The following is a 17,623-nucleotide window of genomic DNA, read 5'->3' as shown; positions in this document are numbered from 1 at the left end:
ATCTGGAGAAACATGTGACCTAGCCCCTGGCTCCATGAGGCACACCTGTCTGGAAAAGAGCCCCATATGATGGAATGAGTTAGGAGCAGAGTAGGGGAAGCAGTGGTCTTGCCACCCCATGACCCAGGGTGGAGGCAGCGCCATCCCTGGGCAGCTGCCTATTCTCAGTTCATTTTGCCTGTCGGAGCTTCATTGCCCTCAAAAGAGAATGGCTTAAAGAAGTAGGAAAACAAGGGGGCTCAGAGTGAAACCTACCTGGGGCTTGAATTCTGGCTCCAGGAGCTTGGATGAGACAGTCACTTTCTCAACTGTTTATACCGTGGATGAGATGACTAGACAATGTTCAGACAGGCCCTGCCCCAGCACACTCCTTCATCTATTGAGATTGCTCTGCCCCAAAAAGTTGGCCTCTGTTTGGCTTTCACGAATTCTCACCTGAGTGCATCTCATCAGCAGAATCGAAATCTCGGACAGAACCCTTGCTGCAAGGAGTTAGAAAATGCATTTCCTGCAAATCAAAACCACAATGAGATACCATCTCACACCAGTTAGAATGGCAATCATTAAGAAGTCAGGAAACAACAGGTGTTGGAGAGGATGTGGAGAAATAGGAACACTTTTACACTGTTGGTGGGATTGTAAACTAGTTCAACCATTATGGAAAACAGTATGGCGATTCCTCAAGGATCTAGAACTAGATGTACCATATGACCCAGCCATCCCACTACTGGGTATATACCCAAAGGATTATAAATTACTCTACTACAAAGACACATGCACACGTATGTTTATTGCGGCACTATTCACAATAGCAAAGACTTGGAATCAACCCAAATGTCCATCAGTGACAGACTGGATTAAGAAAATGTGGCACATATACACCATGGAATACTATGCAGCCATCAAAAAGGATGAGTTTGCGTCCTTTGTAGGGACATGGATGCAGCTGGAAACCATCATTCTTAGCAAACTATCACAAGAAGAGAAAACCAAACACCGCATGTTCTCACTCATAGGTGGGAACTGAACAATGAGATCACTTGGACTCGGGAAGGGGAACATCACACACTGGGGCCTATCATGGGGAGGGGGGAGGAGGGAGGGATTGCATTGGGGAGTTATACATGATATAAACGTCATGCGCATGTACCCTAGAACTTAAAGTATAATAAAAAAAAATGAATAAATCAAAAAAAAAAAAGAAAATGCATTTCCCCCTTCTGGCTCTTGTGATACAGGAAGTAGCAAAGAAAGGAGTGGGAGAGGATGCTAAGTGTGAGAATCTAGTGTCCAACTTGGCACCTCCTGGAGTCATTGCAAGGAGCACCTCATAATAGGGAAAGTGTTGCAAAAACTTCTCCAAAATGTTACTAATTGTGATTAATATGATTAATAAAATCACATGCTCAATACAGTGAGATAGAAAGGAAGTGTATTAGGGAGCCTTGGCTCTGCAGCCCTAATGAACATCAAAAACTACTGGCTTGACATTAAGAACCATGGACATAGAGAAATTATGGAATAAAACTAAAAATTTCTGAGCTCTCTCAAAAGCCTTGAACTGGGTGCTTTCCATGCAGCATCAGCTCAAACTGGGGGCACATGCCTGGCAGGTTTTATGGAATCAAAGGGTATGGGGGCACCGGAATTAGCTGGGGATGGAAGTGTCCCTCCCACATCTCAGCGAAGGAGTTCAGTCAAGCCCATAAATGTTGCATTTCTTGTCACTGGTTGTTTTCCATTCTTCACCTGTGCGTGGGGGCAGCCTGGAGCAGACAGATGATTTTTTTTAAGGCCCTGCATTCCCACCCCATGACCAAGGTACAGAAGGAAGCCAAATTAAATGGAACAGAAAAAAAAAAAATCAAAGGCTCATTTTATTCTTTATCAGGCAAAGACACGTGCCAAAAACATAGTCTTCCTACCGTCATAAGCCAAAAGAAGCTTGGATAAGCTAGTGCCATGGAATTTGATTGGGTTTCTTTTTCCCTTTTGCCATTGTCCTGTGATAAGTTTGCTGTGATCTCCATGAAGATAAATGGGAAGAAAAGAATAGTTCTGTGTGATGCCCAGAATGTTTGATCCTGTGTCCAACAGCGGCAGCCAGTGTTACAATCAGCGCCCACAGCTCCAAAGTGTGATTATTATTAGCAGAGAGCCAGGGTTGCTAGAAATGGCCGGAGCCTACCAGGGGAGGGAGCTGCAGGGCCCACAGCCCTGATTCTCATCTCTTTTGGGCTTCCGCTGCTTCTTCAAAGCAACCCCACTTTGACCTCTGGCTTAGGCATAATTTGGGTCCTGTAAACCAGATGAGATGGGGACAGATGTTCACCTGAGACTTACTCCAAATTCAAGAATGATGAAAGTGAAACAAACCAGAGAATACTTGAGACGACTGCTTGTAGAGTCCCTTTCATGCTAACTCTCGGTCTTCCTTCCTCTAGAGGGAGCTATATTTGCACCCACTCCCAGGAATTTCTAGGGAAGCATGGGACCCATAAAAGTGTTCACAAAAGGAGCAAGGCCTGCCCCTACAAGCAGACGTTCTATTCTCCCAGGCTGTGGCCTTGGAGGTCCCTGTAAGACAGCCATACCACGCTACAACCAGGCTCGAATTCCTTTGATAAACACCATGTGGGGTTATTCCATCAGGTTGCTGCAGTCTTAAAAGTCGAGTTAAAATGGAATGTTGTCAATACTCCTGTGACTGTTATGATATCCCTACAAACAATAAGGAATGAAGAAAGGTGATAGGATTCGACTGGCCCAAGGTCTCTTTCATTTCTGGGTAGTTTACAAATAATAGAAATTTATTTCTCACAGTTCTGGAGGCTGGGAAGTTCAAGATCATGGGCAGATTCAGTGTCTGGTGAGGGCTACTCTCAGCTTCCAAGTTGATATCTTATAGTTGTGTCCTCACATGGCGGAAGATGGAAGATCAAAACAGTGAATGCAGTGTGAGGCCTGTTTCATGAGGTGAATAATCCAATCACCTCCTAAAAGCCCCATTTTTTTTTTTTTTTTTTTTTTTTTTTTTTGAGACAGAGTCTCACTCTATCGCCCAGGCTGGAGTGCAGTGGTGCGATCTCGGCTCACTGCAAGCTCCACCTCCCAGGTTCATGCCAGCCATTCTCCTGCCTCAGCCTCCCAAGTAGCTGGGACTACAGATGCCAGCCACCATGCCTGGCTAATTTTTTGTATTTTTAGTAGAGACAGGGTTTCACCATGTTAGCCAGGATGGTCTCGATCTCCTGACCTCATGATCCACCCACCTCGGCCTCCCAAAGTGCTGGGATTACAGGCATGGGCCACCACGCCCGGCCAGGGCCCCATCTCTTAATGTAGTTGGCCCTCTGTATCTGTGGGTTCAATTCAACCAACTGTGGATTAAAAAAAAATGGTCAAAAATGATTTTGTAGCAGACAAAAAATAACAATGCAACAATAAAAAATAATACAAATACAAACAATATATACAACTAAAAATAGCTACTTGCGTAACCTTTCCATTGTATTAGGCATTATCATTAATCTAGAGATAAAGTATGTGGGAGGTTGTACACAGGTTAAATGAAGCACTAAGACATTTTATTTAAGAGGCTTGATGTCCACAGATTATGGTATTCCTGAGGTGTCCTGGAACCAGTTCCCCATGTGAATACTGACGCATGACTGTAACTTATCACATCGGTGATTAAGTTTCAACATATGAATTTTGACAAATGCATTTAAACCGTAGCAGGAGTCCTCACCAAGAACCCAACCATGCTGGCACCCTGATCTCAGACTACTGGCCTTCAGAACTGTGGGAAAGAAATGTCTGTTTGACTCACCCAGTTAAGGGCATTTTGTTGTAGCAACCCAAACTGACTAAGACTTAGAGATACCACTCTCTGTGGTAGTACATTTCCTGGTAGTGGAAGTATGAGCACAAAAACTAGAGTAGAAAAAGCTAGTCTATCAATAGTGTAAATTCTGGGTCAGTTTTGAAAAATTAGTGGAAATCTACCAGGAAGTCAAGAGGGAAGAACATTCCAAGGGGTGTCAAAAGCTTGGAGATGAGATGCATTTCCGTGTGTTCAAAGAAAGGAGAGATGCATGTCTGGAGTACAGGGTACGTAAACAGGCCTGGGAGCATGATTATTGATTGTTGATACTCTATTAGCACTCGTATTAATGGGTCATACAGAATGTCCTGGTCTCCTTCTCTTTGATTTTTGGATGTTTTCAGTTTATGGAAAGTAAACCAGTTCATATTTTCACATTTTGTAGTAAACTTTCATTCTCCTGAGAAGGAACTCATAGGAAATCTTCTTGGGCACTGATTTTCACTTTCCTACATCTTCGGTCACCCATTAGATGAGGCCCACTGGGAAGTCACAGCTTGTCAATTAGCACAGCCAGGGGAAAGCAGAAGTGGAATCCTGCTGTCTGTCATGCAGGATGTCGCCCACCGTACCTGAATTCCTGGGTGGAAACGGCACGTCTCTTCCAGAGAATCCCTGAAGGCCAGGAGGTAACAAGGTGAGGACCCAGCTCTGTAGGAGGAGAGTGGGACAGGGGGAAAAGCCCTGCTCTGGCTTCAGCACATATCAGCCTTGAGACCTTGGTTCTGACACTAGTGACTGGAACCTCAGGTTATTCTTCTGTAAAGACAAGGATAGTAATACCCTCCTCTCAGAAGCACTTGAAGGATTAAGATGAGACTTGACATCTATTCCATACCAGTTATTAACCCTAAATAACAGCGGCTTAAGGGAGCCAGGGGTTGCATTTTTCCCCCTCTTTATGAGTTTCCCTGCTTTGGTCCTTGCCCCTGTAATCCATTCACAGCAGCTGAAAGAGTATTCAAAATTGAGTCCGATCATATCTAAACCCTCTCATATGGAGTAAAAGCCACCATCCTCTCTCAGCCCAGAAGGCCTGACACATTTTGCCCTTCCCTTCCTGAGCTCCTTTCCCACTCCCTCCCTTTTTCTCCCTGGCATCTTTGCTGGCCCTTGTGTGCTGACGGTCCCCTCTGCCAGCTGCCCTCTTCCTCCAGAGTTTTGAAACTGTGTTGACAGCTTGCTTTCCTCTTCAGATCTTTGCTCAAATGTCATGTTCTCAGTTCCTAACCATCCTGTCTAGCCCTATAACTATCCCACAAGGCCTCTATTAATATTAGCCTCTTCTTACAGATGAGGAATCTGAGGCTTTCAGAGCTTAAATAACCGGTGTAAGTCACATAGTCATTAAGTGTCTGCATCTGTTGGGATACCACCAGTGGAAAGGAACAAAGAGCCCAACTTAAACAGTCCTAAATAGTAAAGTATGTTTTTTAGCTGAAGTTCAGTGGAATGAGGCTTCAGGCAGGGTTTGATCAGGCTCTGGCACCATTTCTCTGCTATACTTGAAGCTCTGCCTTCTCCATGGACAGCCTACATCTTTATACTGTTTTTCCTTGTGGTCACAAATAGCTTCTGCAGTTCTAGGGAATCATATCCACACATGACACTCTCCAAAGACAAAGAATATCATTTTGGGTAGCTCCTGAAAATTGGAAAATTATAAGAGAAATAACACTTAAAACAAAATTAACATATTATTTGCATTTTTAAAACTTCTTTATCACAAAAGGCACTATAAACAAAGTCAAAACACAAACAATAGGCTAGGAGAAAATATTTGCAACACACCTAGCAGAGGAAAGGGCAAATGTATCTTGAAGACAAGGAGCTCCCAGTGAAAACTGACCAAGGTTCCGAGAGGCTTATCACATGGGAAACGGACAGCCTCCTCTGCAGCGAGATAACATTTCTCACCATATAATTTGCAAAACATGAAATCACTGATAACAACGAGTGCTGCAAACTGCAGAGAAATACACATCCCCTTATTCTGTGTATAGTGCCATCTATTATAACTTTTTAGAACATAATATGCATACCCCTGAACTCAGCAATCCCACTTCTGGGGATTTATTCAGTCGAAATAAAAGTACTAATGTGTAAAGATATATTCAGGAATCCTTGTCACATGTTCTATAGTAACAAGACAAACAATTAAGCAAGCAAAGTTGGAAACAACATGAATACCCATAGTAGGGAATTGCTGGATAAATGATACATTGTATGATGCAAACATACTATAGAATACTGTGTAACTATAGGTCCATGGCTTCTTATCTGCCCTTGGGGCAGATATGTTTTCATAATTCAGAATTTTTTTCAGAAGTAAAGATTCATTTATATTAAATAATATATATGATAATATAAAATAACATGTTTAACATAATATGTAATAATATCTTAAATAATATATTTTTATACTATGTAATACTCCATAGAGGTTTGTGGGAACACCTTGTAATCAAATACATTAATATTTCTACAGCAAAACATGGATATTCATCCAAAATTGAATAAATAAAACTGAAAAAGAATGTTTCAGGTCAAATCTTACCACCAGAATAATTATGGAAAAAATTGGACTTAGAATGGAGGATAAAGGATTGTGGATGTCATAGGTAGACCTATGTATACTAGCTTGGGGGACGTTGGGGGGCATTCTGGGTGTACATTCTTAGGCACACTCCATGATACATGGCTAAATTCAAAAGTAACTTTTAGAGTGATCCGTGAAGTATGATGTCATTATTGCAAGAACAAACCAAAGCCCCATATATATGGATATGCATTTGCATAAGCAAAGAGAAATCATGGAGGAGCCAGATGAATTGTGTGATTGATTACATGGGGGTGGGAGAGACATTGATGGGCTTAAAGGGGTAACCCAAAAACATGTTTGTATTCTTTCACTTATTTTAATGAGCTGGCATCACCTTCATAATGAAAATATCAAACTTTTGAAAGAGGGGGAAGGTGCAAGAAAACCATACAAAAGCTGTTTTTGAGAGCTTCATAGTCCTCTTGCAATGCTGACATGTGCCACTGTGTGTGGAACTATGTGGGTATAGGGCATGGCAATGACCAAAGCATACACTCACCTTCACATGCCTCAAAGTGCAAAACAGTAATGAGTTTTCTTTCTTGCTGGTATTAGAAATAAGGGAATAGGAGGATGCAGGGGATAGACTGGTCCTCGCTGGAGAAGATGGGTTTTGAGCCACTCCTTGGCAGGATAATAATGCTAAGAGCAGACACTTATGAGAAGCTTCCCTACTTCCTGCATGTCAGCCTCACTCTAACCGTTTCATGTGTATAAATTCCCTGATTTCTGCAACAGCCTTCTGATATGGGTATTTTATTATCATCATCCCCATTTTATAGGCAAGGAAACTCAAGCCCAGGGAGAAAAGTTATTTGCCCGAGGTTATACAGCTACTCCCAACAAAGCTGAGGCCCAAACCAAGGCAGTCTGGCTCAGAGTGTGTGCACCCAACTACTACTACACACTACCACTTTTCAGACAGGACCATGGATGGTTGAATGGAGACATACCCATTGCAGCCACAGGGAGGGGCCTGAGGAAGCCCCAGAGTCTAAAGCAGCCAGGGTATGTTCTAGGAATGTTACCTATGTAGGAATACTGTGCCTCCCAGCAAAGACCTGGCTGGATGCCTTAAGCTTCATTCACAAGTACCTGAAGAGGATTATGGATCCTCACTGATGCACCTTGCTGCTGCATCTCACCTAGGATCACTGGACAGATAGCTGGCTGAGCAGCTTGCTCACACATCAGTGCTGGCAGTTGAGTCTGAGATTAGAGGGTTGTATGTTGCACTGCTGATGCTCTTTTTGTCCACTGTAGCTGATCACATCGGGCATGCCCCTCCCATATGTAGTCCCATGGGCTTCTCAGCATGCGTCAGTGCACCTGCTCCAGAATGTGTTTTCCCGTCTCTTGATGATACCTTCCAAGTCCCTCAAAGTCAATTTTGCATGTGCCACCCATCTATACATTTAAGTCCTACATCCCAAATGCCACTCTCAGGTTTGGTGAAAATCCAACCAGCCATTTTCACATGATATGATGACAGACAAATAGAGAGAAATGTAATTGCAGTTATAACTATTATCCAAGGCTCTCTGAGCTGGAGTCGTATGTGTACCAAATTCCCCAAAAAGCAAGTACTGACCAAAATTTCCCAGAAAACAAGTACTAACCATTTGGGTGTTTCCTTCCTCCCTGTCCGCTTCCTTCCTTCTCTTCTGTTTCCCTCCTTTACCTGCACATCACTGAGTTTCCTTCCCTCCTTCTCTTTCCCTCTACCTTCCTTGTCATGTTTCTTGAACACCTACTTTGTAGGTGCACCCAGCCTATCCATGCCGATCTGCTGCCATCACTTCAGCCTGGATGAAAGGTGGTCTCAACCCCCCACCCTTCTCCCTACTAAATTAATCAACTACAGTACTAAGGTCTCCAGTGACCATAGCGGACCAACAGCAGAACAAGCAGTGTCCTCTGGGTGGGAGAATCCTTCACCCACCCTGCCCCAGCCACGGCCCACCTACAGTTGTCCTGAGAGAAGGGGTCTGGAGTGACCTGTCTCGTTTCTTTCCAAGAGCTTTAATTCTCCACATCAGTGTCTCCAAACTTTTAATCCATAAAAAAAGTATCCTGCCCCTCAGTATATTTAGGTAAAAATAATATGCATGTTATCAAATGAATTTACATTTTGAAACATGCACACAAAATAAACATTTGTAAAGTATCAGATAAGATAGTATTATAAATAAAAGTTCTAACGTTTTCTTCCTGGTATCCCACCTTGCAAACCACAGCTTTAAATAACCCAGCGGCCTGCAGACCATGCTAACTGGAGTTTCTGTTTCTGTATTTGCAGGACATGTTCACATTACAGACTTCAACATAGCGACGGTAGTGAAAGGAGCAGAAAGGACTTCCTCCATGGCTGGCACCAAGCCCTACATGGGTGAGTGTTCCAGGCCCCTTGTTTTCATGTGATCAGGCTCAATGCCTAAGACTCAGCATCCTTCTCTTGTTTCATCTGCCACTGCCCGCTGCCCCACACCCTCCTCCCATGCTCCCATGAGGCTCCACAGTTCCCAGTAGATACAATGCTCTCTCGAAGCTCTGAACCTTTTCCAAGCTGTCTCCTCTGCTAGACAACCCCTCCCCTCTTGGTTTTTCTAGAGAACTCCTGCTCAGCCAGAGAGCCATGGCTCAGGCTTGAGAGGGTGGCAAACAAAACAAGTATTTTCTTTTCTATTTACGTTCAGTATTTTCCAGAATTTAACTTGGTGGTGGCCATTCTGGGTCTATATTCTTCAGCACATGGTGTTCTTTCAATGTGCAGTTTTAAATGGTTTTTTTAAAGGAATTTTTATGGAATTATCATTTTTAGTATGCATTCTGTTCTCTTGCTTTTATTTTCTTGGTTATGGATGCTTCTTATCTGAATGCTGGATCTTCTTTGCCAATCTTCAACATTTCTCACTGTCCCTCAAATCTTTATTACCTCTTCCTTCATTTCTTAAAAAATGTTCTCATAGTTATATTTCTCTTTCTCCCAAGGCATTATCTATTGTGTTTATTTATTTTGTGCATTTTCTAGTGAAGTCTTCATTTCTGAAATCATTTTCCCTTGATTTCTTTCTCCCTAAGTTCTCTCACCTGATTTCTGAGTTTTTTATTCTAATTTATGTTGTTTTTCATGTCTTATATACTTTTGTTAATGCCTTCATTACATGTTAATTCTGAATATCTATATTGTTATCAATTACTGTGTAACAAACTGTGTCAAAACATAGTGGTTTAGGACAATCACAATGTTATTTCTCGGCAATTCTTTTGGTTGACCAAGTGTTTTCTCTTCAGGTTTGGCTGGGTTCACTCATGAGAATGCATTCAGCTGGTAGGTCAGATGGGAGCTGGGTTCAGCTAGGACAGATGAGATGAACATACCACTCTTTCTCTGTGTGGTCTTTCATCATCAAAGTGGCTAGAGTGAACTTCCTCACATGCAGTTTCCAGATGGTAGAGCAGTTCCCCCATGCTTCTCAGGACTCTGCCTGCTTCACATTTCCTGATGTTCAGTTGGTCAAGGCAAGTCACATAGCCAACCACATGGAAGGGAGCTGCATGGAGTGTGGGTATCAGAAGGCTGATGCATGGGGGAACCGTGAATGAACCAACCCATCACTGTGCTTTTAACTCTTTTGAAACGTAGTCTATAGGTTCGTTCTGTGTTATCAGCACATCTTTCTGTGTGTTTGTATTGCAGTGGTGGTATTCTGCTCTTCATTCTCCTTTTACTTGTAATAACTTGGTATGGAATTTGACTTTGATACTTTTCTGTTGCTCTTTTGTTTCAGTAATTGTTGATGATTACTAATATATCATATGCACGAGTTTTATGCCTAGATAATCCACATTTACCATTACAAATAATATAAGAAATACATGTTTAAGGCTAGAAAATGTAATCAGTGCTGCACAAAGGTGCACAAACATTTACAGCCCAAATTTCTCCATATCTTTCTTCCAAAGGTTACTGCTTTTAATGTTTTCCTTTTATTTTCGTTTTTCAAATGGAAGAAGGAGGCCTTAGGCAGCATAGAATCTGGTAACTGGATGAAGCATTTATAGGCGATACCAAACCAGAGGTGCAACTTTTGCTGCAGAAAACTAACCACTGGGATGAGGAGTCCACCATCTGGCTGAACTCTGTGCTGCTCTCTGTCATTCAGCAGTGAAAATGCCCTGTTTCTAGTTTGGCCTCATTTATCTCTGGCCAGATTGTGCCTTATAGGGCACCGTATATTGAATTAAACAACCAAAATCTTTCTTCCCCAACCTCATAAACAGCACCTAAAACCGCCTGGAGGAGTTAAGAGTTGCACATGGGTATTGGAGTGGAGGAGGAGGCTTAGTTTGGATGTGGTGGAGGGTTTGAATTCCACATGACCTGAGGAAGAAGAGACCTCCCTAAGCCCTTGGTGAAACCTAAATTCCAATCTATCTTCATGAACACTAGGGTTTTGGGGATCCACTATAACCTTCTTATTATCTTCCTTACAGATTTAAAAAGATATGACTATTTCCCTGGAAGGATAAATTCCACCTTTGAACTTGAGATCAAAATAGAGCTAGCTGAGGGGCCTCCAGCAAGAGAGAGGGGTAGAAATTGCTCATTTTATGTGAACTTTGTTTTTCTAAACTTTTAGAAGATGGTGTGGTTCAGGATCGCATTCCTAACTTAACAGACCTATCTCTTGTGTTGTTTTGTGAAGTGTCAAAATCTAAGGCAGCTTGCTATCCAGGTTTCCTGGCTTTGTTCTCCTCTCCCATTTTTATCTGGAGTTCCTGTTTCCTTTGTCTGTAGAGTCCTTGTCCTGATGCATTTTGGTTCCCCTTCACATAGTTTTCCCTTGCGGCTTTTTTCTGGAAGGATTTGTGACTGGGTGGATTATAGACTTTTGATGTCCCAGACTCTTCCACCTCCTTCAGAATTTATCAAGAGCCCTTTCAATGCCCCTGATACTAGACTGGGCAAACTCCTACCAGCTTCAGCTGCTGTGCTCAGAGTGGTCAGCTGTGTTTCCCAGTGAATACCTGCTGAGTATCTTGGAGTTCTTTGTTTTCTGGTCCATAGAATGCTGCTTTGCTGCTTCTCTTGGTTTCTGTGTAGAAATCACTACCATGCGCTTCTTGTCACTGTTGGTGTTTTGCTCCTACCCACCTGTATTTTGAGGGTTGTGGGGACAACTTATTTTTGTAGCAAATGCATGCATGAGTTTTTGGTTTAGCAATGTATTTGCTCTGTTTTATATGCAGATTTGGGGAAATTCAAAATCTATACCATCATCTCTCTAGAATCCACTACTCATGTCGTTAATCTTTCATTTATTAAATACATTGAATAAATAAAGTTTGGCTACAGATATCCTCAATGGTATAAACAATAGGCAACTTGCTTTTAAGTACTGACTACATGTCAGGCACTGAACTAAGTGCTTTCCACCTATAATTTAGTTTAACGTGAAGATAGGCCCATTAACTATAACCTATAACCTCTTCTAATGCCCTCAAACATGGGATAGACACAAGTATTTCTTTCCATTTTAGAGTTAAGGAAATGGAGGCTTAGGAGGTTGGGTGACTTCCCCATGTTGACATTGTTGGCAAAAGTCAGACCCAGGTAAATGTGACTCCAAAACCTAAGCTCTGAAGTACATCTCAACCTGGCCTGCCATGACAGCAACTCCTTTTTAGCAAAAATACCAGCAGATATCTATATAAGTGAATTCATTCACTTACAGGTAGTCTCATGGGAGCCTGAACACTTATTCCAACAAGGCTTTTTTTGTTGACGACCTTTCTGAGATCCCTTTCTGGAAGGATCTGGAGCTGGGGCAAACCTGACCGAAGAAGTCACTACCTTGAGATTCAAGAGAGATCAAATGGGCGGGATTCAGCAACTGATGGGATGGAGAATGGGGGCAAAGGCGACTTCCCAGGTCTCTGGATTTTGCAGCAGAGTGGTGCTCACTCTGTAGGGGACACAGCAAGAGCAGTAGGTTTGTGGAGTGGCGTGATGCGGACTGGACATGTGAATGGAAAACCTGCTGGCACTGAGATGCAGCACAGCCAAGGAAGTGGGCGGGATACCCCAAGGAAGATGCAGGAAGGCAGAGAACTGATTCCAAGGCTCAAGAATGCCGTGCTGGAAGGGGCACATGGAGGCTGAGGGGGACATCCCACAGGGGAGTGCCAAGAAGAGAGACATGAGGTGAGGGCAGCAGCTCCCATTAGAAGCCTCCTCGTATTCCTACAGATTCGTTCTGACTGCTTTCACACTGTTTCCAAAAAGCAAATTGATGTCAAGGGGTGTAGATCCTGGACCACTGGAGAAGTTCAAGACAATTTTTGTTTTTGTTTTGTTTTGTTTGAGACAGAGTTTCACTCTTGTCACCCGGGCTAGAATATAATGGCATGATCTTGGCTCACTGCAACCTCTGCCTCCCAGGTTCAAGCGATTCTCCTGCCTCAGCCTCCCAAGTAGCTGGGATTACAGGCACGTGCCACCATGCCTGGCTAATTTTTGTATTTTTAGTAGAGACGAGGTTTTATCACGTTGACCAGGCTGGTCTTGAACTCCTGACATTAGGTGAGTCATCTGCCTCAGCCTCCCAAAGTGCTGGGACTATAGGCGTGAGCCATTGTACCTGGCCACGTTCAACGCAGTTTTCTACCAGCCCTAATGTCTCTGCCTGCACGTGGCGCCATGCCTGACAGACTCACCCGAGCCTCCTCAAAGGCTCTACTTGGGCTTGCTGGCCCCGCTCTCTGCCTCACACTGTCTGAGGCAGCCCAGTCCATGTTCTTGGTCTCCAGGAAAGCAGAGCCATGGGGACCCAGCTGGGCACTCTCCTCCATGGCCCTGCTTTCTAAAGGGAGAAGAAATCTGGCCTGTATTGGGACCTCGCTACCTGCCTGTCTTCACATTTAATCCTCAGAAGATTCACACGACGTTTCTACATCTCTCTTATTTTATGTGTGAGGAACCTGAGGTCCGGAGAGGTTCATTAGCCTGCCCAGGGCCACACAGCTCGTCAGCGAAGGAGCCAGAATTTGAAGCCAAGTCTACTTGCATCTGAAGTCTATGCTTTTGCCGCTACAACAAGCTGCCTTTTTGACACTGAGCTCCTGAATTATAAAGACAACTTTCTCAGCCAAGAAATAAGTTCATTGTCCCAGCTGTAGGTGAGAGTTGGGGCTACTGATGTCCTTCCAATTAGAAAAGCTTCAGGCCTGACTTAATGGCCAAATGTACAGAAGAGATTTTTATAGGCTTTAGAGGACACAGCTGATTTTTCCAACTGGTTATATTTTCAGACATTGTGGTTGGCGAACAGTACCAGTCTGTGGGAGTTTAGTGGGGAAGATGGGGTTAAGGGAGAGCTCTCTCAATAAAGTCAAATCTTGCAGCTCCTGGGGCTGTAAATTCCTAATGCCAAGTGGCAGGTTTGTTTATTTCACTCACTTGAGCTGTTCAGTTCAAAGGCCCAAAAACAAGTTCCCAGAATGTTCCCCACACAGATTCAGAAAATGGGCTGATGAGTAAGCTCCCAGAGGTAACTCACAAAAGATGATCCCGGAAGAAAAATTTGCATAGGGCTGAATTTTCATTAATTAAAAGAGCAGATGGAATTTGCAATTGGAGAAAAAAAAGATCTCTCTAAAATGTGCCAGATTAGAAGTCAGAATGTTCCAGCAGCCACGCGGGGCTTCAGAGTTTATTAATTTGAGGTGAACTGAAGAGCAGGGCATTCATTCAGTAAACATTTGCAGAGTGTTCAGGAGGTACAGGGCTTAGTTAGGCACTGGGGCTGCAGAGGGAAATACTGTTCTCCCAGTCCTCAGGCAGATCGTATGAACGTAGTTGTACACAGGTCACAGTCAAGGAGGACGATGGTGTGGCTACTGGAAGGAGGTGCTTCTGGCATGAAAAGGGGGAGGTGAGATCATTTTGAACAGTTTTAAGACCGGTTCCCGGAGAAGGTGACAATCTGAATTAGGCTTTAAGGAGGTGCTCTGTTGGGTAACGATACAGAGAGGACATTTACACAGATGGAACAGCCCATACAAAGGCATGGAAGAGTGAAGCACCATTGTGTGAAGGGAGAACTTGGCAGCTCCATTGTTTTACAGCTTCTTGGACAAGAGGAGGTGGGGAGGGAGAGAGGAGACAGGCCAAAGCACAGGAGTCTTGAATGCTGTGGTAAGAGCCCAGGGAACCAGTGGAAGGTTTAGTGCTGGAGACCACTGAGATCAGACTCATAGGATTAGGGCCTCAAGAGTGGTGACCTTGGAGAAATAGATGAGTAACAGGAAAGCATTAGGGGTCAGGCTCACGGGGGATGGGTCCAGGTAAAGTGTGGGCCTCAGCATGGGGCGGTTGGGTGTCTTCCACTTAGTGGCTGAGTGAACCTGGGTGAATCTCATTACCAGACATAGTGCGCATAAAGCACTTACCATGATGAACACTCAGGAAATGCTGGCCACTGAACCACAGGACCTCTCAGAATCCTCGTCTGAGAAATGGGATTAGTGGTTTATATAGTCAGCCTCAGGAGGTTGTTTTGAGGATTTATTGGCATTAAGCATATAGCATAATGCCTGACGAAAGGTGACTACTCAAAACCAGTAGCCAATATTAATGTTGTTCTAATTGCTAATAGTTCAATGATTATTTGGTGTATGCCAAAGACTGGGAACACAGGACTAACTTCAACATTCCCCTGCCTTATGGAACTCACACTCCAGTTGTGGAAACAGACTAACCAAATCCTAGTTCCCTGCAGGGGCTCGGTTGGCCAGGGGATGGTGGGTGCACTAGGGAGATGATAGGGTTGTTGCGTTGTCAGCACTCACCAAATGTCAGTTCCCTTCCCCCAGGACACTGCAGTGAGCACAGAGGGATGGTGGTGGTGATGGCAGCAGTGGCCCGTCTGCAGTGGGGAAGGTGCAGCCAGGGCTCTGTGCTCCACAGAGCCAGCAGGAGCCAGGAACAGGTGGAAGCCCCGCCACCCCCTTCTGAGTCAGTGAGGTGGGATCCCTGCCCTCCTGGGTGCAGCTGTAGCTGCTCAGCTGCAGCTGCTCAGCTGCAGCTGCAGACCTGGGCATCCCTGTGCTTTCAGAGAAACCCCATTCCCCCCGTAGGCTCAGGGGCACCAGTTCCTGCTGCCTGGAGTCTCCCTGCTCCTGGTACCCGCTCTGATTTCAGAGTGGGGTTGTGGCCAAGCCTGGGTACATACCAGCTAGGCATGCACATACTCAGGGCAGCACTGACATGCCAGCCCCCTGCTACTTTGGCCCCCTCCAGATATTGGGCACTGACAAGCATGAGAGGGAGGCTGAAGGGGTGCTGAGGATGGCTCATAGCTGGCCTGCAGGAGCCTATCAACACAAACAGCCTGGGCACCATGAACAGTGGCAGGAGGCAGACAGGCTACTGGGTGGAAAGGAGTGGGTCCCCATGAAGCCCCACTTTCAAGCCAGGGATGGTCTGAAGCCTGAGGGCTGGGCTGCCAGATCTGCTGACCGGAGTGAGAACTTGTGATGCTTTTTCCAGGCCCACCCATGGCCACCCATGGACAATCACCACGTACTTCCTTTCCTCTGAAGCTCATAAAAACCCCAAACTAAGCAAGACTGGGGCAGATGTTGGGACAACCTGCTTGCAGAGAGGAGCTACCCACTGTGGCTGTCCTCACAGCTGACAGCTGAACAGACATCTGCACAATCTGCCTGTGGAAAGGAGCTACCCACTTCAGGTCTCCTGAGAGCTGTAGTGTAGCTCGATAAAGCACCTCTTTGCGTTGCTTACCCTCCAGTTGTCCATGTACCTCATTCTTCCTGGACACAGGACGAGAACTCAGGACCTGCCAAATGGTGGGAGTGAAAGAGCTGTAACACAAACAGGGCTGAAATATGCCCCCCACCTACTCACCACGTTGTGAACACAAGGAGAGAAGGAGAGAAGAACTGTAGCCCTTCAGGGAGCCCAGACTTAGGAGCTCCCCAAGCCAGGGCTGTGATGCCTTCTCTGGGGCTCTGAAGTTCCTGGCATCTCCAAGCTTCTGGGCACCACCACGTTCCCCAGTGCCCACAGTGAAAGCCACTCACAGTATGCCTCGTCCGGCTGCAGCCTTGCAGGGAACTGGCACTCGTGCCAATACCTGGAGCTGTCCACCCCACCACAGCCAGCATGCCTTCCTGTGTGCAGTGCCCGGACCCCCATGCTCGCTCGCTCATTCAACCCTCACTGCTCTGTGCCTGGCTTGCCCTTGGCAGGCATGGGATCTGGGCCGGTAGCACAAGCTGAGTGCAGCCTGCCAGGCTGAGAGAGCAGAATGAACCATTCGGGCCCGAGGAAAAACTCAGGTGAAGGCGCCACCAGCCACAGAGGTTTCCGGCTGGGGAAGCAACACCCCAAGGATCCCGTGACAGTGGGGCCGCCATGGCAGTGCTGTCCTCTCCTTGTAGATATTACTGAGGCCAGGGAAAGTGAAGTTTGCTTCCCAGAGAAAGTGGCAGAGCCAGCATTCGGCCCTAGGTCAGTGAAGTTCCACTGCCCATTATCTTTCCTGAGAGCCATTCATTGATTCATTCATTCATTCAACAGAGATTTGCTGAGCACCTTCGACATGCTAGGCAGTGTTCTATGAGCTGAAAATGCGTGTGTGAATAAAACAGAAAGTATTCCTGCCCTCATTGGTTTGGCTGTTTGTGAGGGAAGCAGCCACTTTAAAAATCACCAAACTGATAAATATGTAGTTTGAGATGCTTAGTTTTGAGGAATAATTTTCATGCAGTAAAGTGTACTTTTTTAGTGTATAGTTCTCTGAATTCAGACAAACACATACAGTCATAGGTAAACACCACAATAAAGATATAGATGGGTTCCATCACCCCCGCAAAAGTTCCTCATTCCCAGTCCCTGGCACCCAGCAATTGATTTTTTTTTTTTTTTGAGACAGAGTCTCGCTCTGTCGCCCAGACTGGAGTGCAGTGGCCGGATCTCAGCTCACTGCAAGCTCCGCCTCCTGGGTTTACGCCATTCTCCTGCCTCAGCCTCCCGAGTAGCTGGGACTACAGGCACCCGCCACCTCACTCGGCTAGTTTTTTATATTTTTTAGTAGAGACGGGGTTTC

The 17,623-nt window shown here is 45.0% G+C and overlaps 1 protein-coding gene across 1 annotated transcript in view; it reads left to right on the top strand.

Moving 5' to 3' along the window:
- STK32B (serine/threonine kinase 32B) overlaps positions 1-17,623 on the top strand; it is a 438,704-nt gene that overhangs the window by 352,516 nt on the left and 68,565 nt on the right. Inside the window, exon 6 of the mRNA XM_033213721.1 lies at positions 8,788-8,877. Within this exon, the coding sequence (XP_033069612.1) occupies positions 8,788-8,877 (90 nt within the window). The remainder of the gene's footprint in view (positions 1-8,787; positions 8,878-17,623) is intronic.

Source organism: Trachypithecus francoisi, unplaced genomic scaffold, assembly GCF_009764315.1.
Source record: "Trachypithecus francoisi isolate TF-2019V2 unplaced genomic scaffold, Tfra_2.0 Lachesis_group1, whole genome shotgun sequence".
NCBI classification, from domain to species: domain Eukaryota; kingdom Metazoa; phylum Chordata; class Mammalia; order Primates; family Cercopithecidae; genus Trachypithecus; species Trachypithecus francoisi.
Note: the sequence above shows the minus strand (reverse complement) of the source record. Positions and strands in the feature narration are given on the sequence as shown.